The sequence below is a fragment of the Triticum aestivum genome, chromosome 6B (genome assembly GCF_018294505.1).
Source record: "Triticum aestivum cultivar Chinese Spring chromosome 6B, IWGSC CS RefSeq v2.1, whole genome shotgun sequence".
In the NCBI taxonomy this organism is placed as follows: Eukaryota; Viridiplantae; Streptophyta; class Magnoliopsida; order Poales; family Poaceae; genus Triticum; species Triticum aestivum.
This window is the reverse complement of record NC_057810.1, coordinates 701,284,939-701,293,188: the sequence shown is the minus strand read 5'-3', so window position 1 is coordinate 701,293,188 and position 8,250 is coordinate 701,284,939. Positions and strand designations below refer to the sequence as shown.

At 48.2% G+C, this 8,250-nt stretch overlaps 1 protein-coding gene and 1 pseudogene across 1 annotated transcript; one reads left to right on the top strand and one right to left on the bottom strand.

The window, feature by feature from the left end:
• The first annotated feature begins 1,880 nt into the window (after positions 1 to 1,880).
• Positions 1,881 to 2,878, top strand: LOC123139671 (uncharacterized; annotated as a pseudogene).
• Positions 2,879 to 6,948: 4,070 nt separating this feature from the next.
• On the bottom strand, positions 6,949 to 7,970 carry LOC123134977 (germin-like protein 1-1). The gene is made up of 2 exons (XM_044554114.1): positions 7,741 to 7,970; positions 6,949 to 7,642 (listed from the first exon to the last, which is right to left on the bottom strand). The coding sequence occupies exons 1-2, from the start codon at positions 7,859 to 7,861 to the stop codon at positions 7,113 to 7,115; spliced, it is 651 nt and encodes a 216-aa protein (XP_044410049.1). The 5' UTR covers positions 7,862 to 7,970; the 3' UTR covers positions 6,949 to 7,112.
• Between the last annotated feature and the right edge of the window lie 280 nt (positions 7,971 to 8,250).

Here is an 8,250-nt window from a genome sequence, read left to right as displayed (position 1 = left end):
CAACCCCCGTCTAGAAAAATTTGTCGGAGAAAGAAATAGATAAAAATGGATGTATCTACAATTAAAATACGTCTAGACACATCAATTTCTCTGACAAGTATTTTTGGACAGAAAAATTATGTCATATTTCGCATGCATAGAAATGATAGCGTATAACAATTGGAAAATAACTAAAATCCTCTTCACCTACAAGGTAACTTGATGATACATAGAGAGACATGATACGCTTAAGATATTATATATTACAAACTAAGATTTACTTACAAGGTAGGAATGTTGTCTTTAGGTTCATATGCACGGTACTTCGACAAGTGTAATAAAAATCTATTATATAATTAAGACAGGCAAACAAGCTATCACATTCATCCACACAGATTAAATTATCTTGACCGTAAACTTTAATTTTCATATAGGGTTCACGGACACTCAGGAACTAATATGTATTTTCCCATCAAGTACACCATGGCATTTTCCTTCTCCATTGCTCGCCCTGCACGATCAGCCACTATTTTGCACAATTGTAACATCACATGATGCAACATAATGAAGGAAGGTAAACCTAGAAAAGACACGGCAGGCAACCTACATATATTATTGATAGATAAAATAGTTTCATTTTAGAAACAAAATAATTTCATAATCAATACATGCCCGTGATCTTATAATACATAAACATGTTCAAAAATGACCCTAGAACAAATAAAGCGACCTTCCTATACAATACATGCAAGCACAACACTAACTTAGAAATTGTTTTTCTGAAATTAATATGGCATGTGACTGTTCCGGCAGAATATACAAACCATTTTAATTTAAATAGAAAAAAAATGAAAACTTACCAATATAAGTGAGGTGCTTAGCGATGCAATCTACGATTTGCCATGAACTGCATTGCAAATAGCCACTCCACGTATCCTGAAACAAAGCATCATCAATAAACTTTACAGTAATGATAAAAGCATATTTCAAGTTATTACTATTGAAAAGATACAGAATAGCAGATCCTAATATATACAGGTGGTGAAAAATCAATAAATGCCGAAAAATTAGTGTACCAAGAGAATCCAAGTATGCACTTATTTGAAGATGGTGGCAGAAGCATTGGTTCGAGTAAGTATCTTCATGGCAAATTAAGAGAGACTCAGTTGTTGTTGGCACAGTGACATAAGCAGTGGAGTGCTAAACCACATGGAAAAAAACACAACACCATGCCATCAGTCATCCATGATCCATCAAATGCATCTACAATGTGCTAAAACTATAAAACATTGTAGTGGGTATCTAGTTAACTTAAAAAACGCCAGTCTGGCCAGTGGAGAATTTGCCTAGGTAGATGGTATTGTGCACATACCGTAGGGACATCCTAATCTTCCTATATTGCATCTTAAAATGATACACGAGATGCAGGTAACCGATGTTGCTGACCTCGTTGTGCATTGTAAATGACATCCTCAACCATTGCCTCCACCCCCACATGCCCAAGGCGCTGTTGCACGCCCAAGCAGTGGGACATGCACAACAACCAAGCGGGCAAATGTCAAGCATCAACCCAAGCAGTGGCGGAGCTAGACAAGATCTTCAGGGAGGGCCAAACACAAATTGTGCATGTTTGGGGGGGCCAAAGGCTCTAATTTTTCTAATCTAAGCAAGCTCTTAAAATTTTTCTTCATAGCTTTTAGCAATGATGGGGGGGGGGGGGGGGGGGGGGGGGGGGCCATGGCCCCTGCAGGGCTCCACATAGCTCCGCCACTGAACCCAAGTAGCTTCCCGACCATGAAGAATATGCAAACTCATAAGGCACCCCACCCAGCAGCAGCCGCTCGAGGACCTCCTTGTCCTGCAGCCTGAAAGGATGCTGACGTCAGCCGCATCGGTACGCCATGGCGGGTCCCTTCAACGGCGCCGCGCCGTACCCTCAAAAAAGAAAACGGCGCCGCGCCGCGACGAGCGTGGCGGCGGTGGCCGCGCTGCTGCTGCTGTTGGCCGTGTCGGTTACGGAGGCGACGACCGGCAGCACAGTGGTCGCCCGCATGGTGTTCTGCGACCAGTGCAAGGTCGACACCCGCTCTACGGTACGAGGGTACGTACGCACGTAAACCACCTCGCTCCTACACGCGCACGCACGCGTCCATGACCGCCCACCTACTAACACAACATGCAACGTGCATGCATGGCAATCAGATGGATGGATGGCGATCCAGTGCGGTGGTGACGACTCCCCGATCACGGTGCGGGAGTGCAACACCAACTGGTTCCGCGGCTTCTCTGTGTGCATGGAGGGTCGCCGGACATGAACCGTTGCACGGCGCGCGTCATCCACGTCACCGGCCACTGCTCCGCCGCTGCCAACGCCGAGTCGCGCGAGCTCACGCTCGCCTTCCGCATGCTCGGCCTCGCCCTCTATACTGTCTTGCCGCTCCTCTCGCAGCCGGATCAGCCCATGGGCTCTAGCTCCGGCTCGGCGTGCGCGTACGACCAGTGGGCGCTGCCGGAGCACCCGTGCCACTGGAAGGTGGTGACGCCCAATACGACGGTGGCCATGGCGTTCGGCCCTCTGGCCGCGCGGCGATACGGCCCGGACATGACGCTGCGGGAGGCGCTCGACGGCCGCGATGACCCCTACCGGACGCTCCTCCGAGAGGCCACGGCGGCGCTCCTCAATGCCTACTACAACGCGCCGGAGTCGCCCTTCCTATACCCGACCACCGCCAGTGTCATCGACCACCTCATCGACGCGGCTGACTGTGCGGGCGGCGCTTGCGCGCGAGGATGGCGTGGGAGGGGGCATAGGCGTCGAGGCCGTAAGAGCATCTCCAACAGCCGCGCTTCGCGCCGCGCGCTAAAAACTAGTATGGTGCGTGCGCTTCGGCTGGTTTAGCGCGGCCGCCAGCGCTGACTCCAGCAGCCGCGCTATAATGCAGCGCGCAAAAATACAGCGCGCGTGGCACACACAAACCACATATACATTTCAAATAAAAATAAAAATGATCAAACAAACAAAATAAATCAACAATAAATAGTTCAATTTCGTTATTACAACCCAAACAAATAGTTTAGTACAACAAATACTACAATAAACCCACCCAAAATCTAGCCGGTCCTCTCACAATAGCAAATTGGGCTTGCAAAATCCCAAATGCTCTCTCCACATCTTTTCTAGCCGCCGCCTGAGCATTGTGAAAATCAAGATTTTTCTTACCTTCCGACTTTTTCAACGGCTTCATGAAGGTTTGCCACTTTGGATAGATGTCATCCGCTAAATAATAGCCATAGTTGTACGTACGGCCATTTGCTACAAACTGCACCGGTGGCAACTCACCATTTGCAATCTTATTCATTAGTGGTGACCGGTTGACAACATTGATGTCATTCAAAGATCCAGGCATTCCAAAGAATGCATGCCAAATCCAAGTCTCCTGATCGGCCACCGCTTCAAGGATTATAGTGGACCCCCTTTTTTGGCGGTGGAATTGCCCATGCCATGCCTTTGGACAATTCTTCCAACTCCAATGCATCCAATCTATTGAGCCAAGCATGCCAGGAAAGCCGCGAGCTTTGTTCATCGCCAATAGCATCGCGACGTCTTCAACATTGGAAGATCTCAAATACTCCTCGCCAAACACTTGCATAATTCCCACTGCAAAGCGCTTGACACACATGATGGCTTGGCTCTCACCCATAGCCAAGTGATCATCAACTAGATCAGCCTGGATACCGTATGCCAACATACGCAAAGCGGCTGTCACCTTCAGAAAGGTGCTATGCCCGAGCTCTCCAGCGGCATTCCTCCTTTGCTAAAAAACCGGTCATGGCTTGCTAGTTTTTCTGCAATGCACCTGAACAAGTCGGTGCTCATCCTAAACCGGCGACGAAAATACGACTCCGGGTATGTGGAATTCTCCACGAAATAGTTCCTCATCAATCTGTTATGGGCATCAATCCTATCTCTCCAAATTTTCTCCCGACCCATAACCGAACCACCGTGCTTCGGTTTTTTGTTGATATGCATAGCTAGGATCATTGCAAGATCCTCCTCCTCTTCCATATCAAATTCTTCTTCGGAAGAATCATACGACGAACTCATCTACAATGTTCAATACTATACTATAAAAACTACAATTAAAAACATGCACCAAATTCATCAAGTTTGAGCAATACATACCTTGTAGGCGTTTTGCCGAACACCTTGCGGGCGCGGCGCGATAGCGAGCGCTCGGGCGCTGTTCCTCGGACGACGGGCGCATGTGAGGGCCGGCGGGACTAGGAGGGGGGGGGGGGCGGAAGCGCGGCGGCGCGGGGATAGGCGGGGGAAGCGCCGGAACGGTCGCCGGGGGACACGGGCGGCGGCGGCGACGCGGCCGGATGGGGGTGGAAGTGGGAGAGGAGAGAGTGCGGCGCGAGCGCTCGAGTGTGCCGCGCGCGGAAGCGGGCGCCCCAAATACACCGCACGGGATAGCGTATCCGACCGCGCGCCCAACTCGTTATAGCGCGCGCGCAGTTTTTGCGCGCCCGCTGGAGCCGCCCGCCGCGTTACGCGCGCGCTAAAACGGCCTAATTTGCGGCGCGACGCTAGTTTAGCGAGGCTGTTGGAGATGCTCTAAAGGCGGACGCATAGGCTGGCGATGGCGGTGGCGGTGGCGAAGGCGAGGGGGCGGCGGTCGGGTGCAGAGGATGGAGCTGGCGGTAGAGGAGGGATGTGGATCTTTATCAGGAGATTAGGAAGGGAAAACGAGGGATGGGGCCGGGACTCGGGTGAGATTGACTTCCTTCGACGGTGGGGGATTTCCTTTCAATCGACTCGCGGCTTCGATCAATGTAGCGAAACGAAACGACTACGGATTGTTTCATTAGGAGTAGATTAGGAGTAGGGATAGGCTTTGAGGTAATTTAAATTTGTTACCATATAATTATCATAATCAAAATTTCCTGAGTTATGGCTTTACCATACCTGGATTGATAGCCTTTGGGGTAATTCAAATTTATTAACATATAAATACCATATTCGAAATTTCCTAAGTCATGGCCTTACCATACCTGGATTGATTTATTACTATAATTATCATATTTGAGATTTCTAAGTTTATAGCCTTACCATATGTGGATTAATTGTGATTGATTACCATAAATATGTTGGGTATTGCTGGCCAGACGAGAAAAGAGGAAAACCGATGGAAGGGGGTGGTGGGAGGTGGGACGAAAAAACCCAGACGAAAGTGGTAGGACTATTCAACCAACTCGTTTATTAGGAGTAGAGATTATATAGAGTTGTAAAATATAAACATATCTAGAATAATTAAAAGAAAAACATTTTTCCATGCATGCATGGTTGAATATTTCTAGTTTGTCTTTCTCTATACTTAATTGCATGTTGAGGTGGGCTTTGTCTCATTCATAGTTGGCATGCTTGCATGTTGGGATAAATAAGTTAGTGGGGATCACTATGTTATGTATATAGGATAAGGTACGGACATCTGCAACACGGACCCTTAAAACAGAATCAATATCCATCTGTCAACGGCAAGCTCACCGGCCGTGAGCCTCGGGAAGTGAAGCTGCGGGAGTGAAAGAATAAGATGTGGGGCATGGCCCACGTGGGACACCGGGCATGTCCACGCCCCATTTCCTATTCTTCCTCGCCAGAGTCCGCCATGTTGACGGTGCTGGACGTGGACGAGGCGGCCTCATGGTCATTGTGGTGGGGCATTTGTCGACATTTGTCGATGGTGGTTTGCCGTGTAATTGCATATGCTGAGTTTGTAGTGTTAGAGTTTCTATTTTTGGAACGACAGATAGCACAAAAGAGTTTATTTACTTCATATACTAAATTGTCTTAAGTCAAAGTTTTTATAGTTTAAGCAAGTTTATTTTGACTAAATGCGGTGGTAAGTTTATTAGACTAGTGACATGATGAATCTAGTATTGAAATATATATTCCATGATGGATCTCATTTCAATATTGTATTAATTTGATACTATAATTATTCATATTTTCTAATATAAAATTGGTCACGAACATGTTAAGTAAAAAAACAAAATAAGTATCATTAGATTTGTATCACCATGCCGTCCGTGACACCCTAGATAGAGTTGTTAGCCGGTTGATAGTCATATGATTTGTATCTATCTCCCATTTATTAAGAGACTCTCGAGCTCTCTATAGAGGATGAGATGCTTCCACCAAAGTTTACATGTGCTACTTACATGTACATGTATAACCTGCCCAGTTGGTGGCGAGCTGTCTCAGTGAGCAGTCAATCTCACTTGCATCAGTGAGGAGTCATTTTCCATATAATCATGAATCATACATATCCTGGTTTTGCTGTGAAGAATGGTTTTAACTTTCGCTGCTTGCGAAGATGAGCTGCGACAGCTTTCGTACATAGTAGAATAGAACTAGTGGTATTGTGCAACCTAGGCTTCCAATAGCATCTTATGACGGAGACACCTCATCAAATCAAAAAGTAAAGAAGAAATATGTTGTTCTAGTGTGTACATACATAGCACATGTCAAAATTGTGTTGTGGAATTGATCAACTTGACAAATGGATGACGGACCAGGTAAACTCACTGAGTGGGTAGAAACTCAAGCGACTTCTGCTAGACAACTACAAAGTAAACCAATAGCTGGCTTCTTATCTATACCACCGACAATGCACATACCCTGCTCGTTATTATGTGTGTGTGCTCCCGGACAAAGGGACACAACGAGGATGACGCGCGGGGGGGGGGGGGGGGGGGGGGGGAGGAATGAAAGAGTGATGTGGAGGTGGCTAGGATGCAACATTGAGGTGGGCATGGGTCGCACAGAGGTAGCAAGAGACATGGATGAAAGATGAGTGGGTCTGGTCGGCCCTATAAACCATCTAGCGTGAACATCACACACCTTATAGGGTCTGGTCGGCCCTATAAGAAATGGAGGACACGTTACTAAAGTGAACATACACTATGTGAATGAGAAACAATTTCGTATTTTTTAAAGAAAACAAATGGAACATACACATCAACAAATCAACTGCACGCTACACCTCGCTTGACTATCATTTATTCAGCAATGAACACACCGTTATTCTTCCGAAACGGATGGAGAGTTGCCAACTCCGGAGGCACCCACACTACTGAAACTTGGCCTTGACGGCGTCGATCTCTTCGGTACCGACCCGGAAGGCCTTGGCCAGCACGTCGCTAGGCACTGGCGGCGCGGCAGCGAAGAGCGTGGTGGCGATGGCTTGCGTGCCCTGGAGCTGGCTGTTGAAGCCGGCGATGACAGAGGCGGGGACATGTCCCCTGTTTTGCTGGAAGTGCACGAGCCCACGCGGGAAGACGAACACGTCTCCGACGGTGATGGTCTTGGTGAAGAGCTTGTTGGCAGTGGTGATGAAGCCCACCTCGAGGACTCCGTCGAGTACAAAGATAATCTCGGTGGCACGCGGGTGGGTGTGCGGCGGGTTCTGGCCTCCCGGCGCGTAGTCGATGCGGGCCATTGACACACCAAGCGTGTTCACCCCGGAAAATGACTGCACGTTCGCCGCCGTGACGTTCGACCCTGCAGGGTTGTTTGTGTTGCCGGGCTTCTTGAGACCGGCGAAGAAGAAGTCGTCCGCCGTGATCTCCGCCTTGCACGGGAACCCGTTCAGCTTGATCGCTGCCGTTTTCAAGAAAACGCCATGTCAGCAAGAGCCAGCACACAACGAAGTTGAGAAACAAAGATGTGTGTATAATTGAGCAGAAGTGATGACTCACAGGATTTCAGGTCGGCGACGCAGACGTCCTGGAGCATGTCGGGGTCGCCGGCAATGGAGGGGGCGGCCAGCGCGAGGAAGACTGCGAAGGCCGCTATGGCAGAAAGCTGAATCCTCGCCATGATCGACTGGCCAATGATTGCTTCCTATCAGCTTGGTGCTATAGCTGTCGTGCGCTTCCTGGGTGTGGATTGAGCAAAGATAGGATGTGGTACTTATAGGCAGGATGATGTGTGTATGGAACTATGGATAGCATCGCCATCTCAAGGTCAAACAGGGGAGGCCGCGAGGGGTTCGGATGGGCAACGAAGCAAAGCATCCGAACATTGAAAAAATAGCGCGCTATAGCGCCGCTAATAGCACGCTATAGCGTGTAAAGAATTGCGTCGCTAAATTAATTTATGTCTAATGTCTCGCTAATAGCACGTTGTAGCGCGCTATAGTATACTAATAGTATATTTTTAGGGGCCGCGCTATTTTCTGTAGCGCGCTATTTTTTTCATTCCGATTC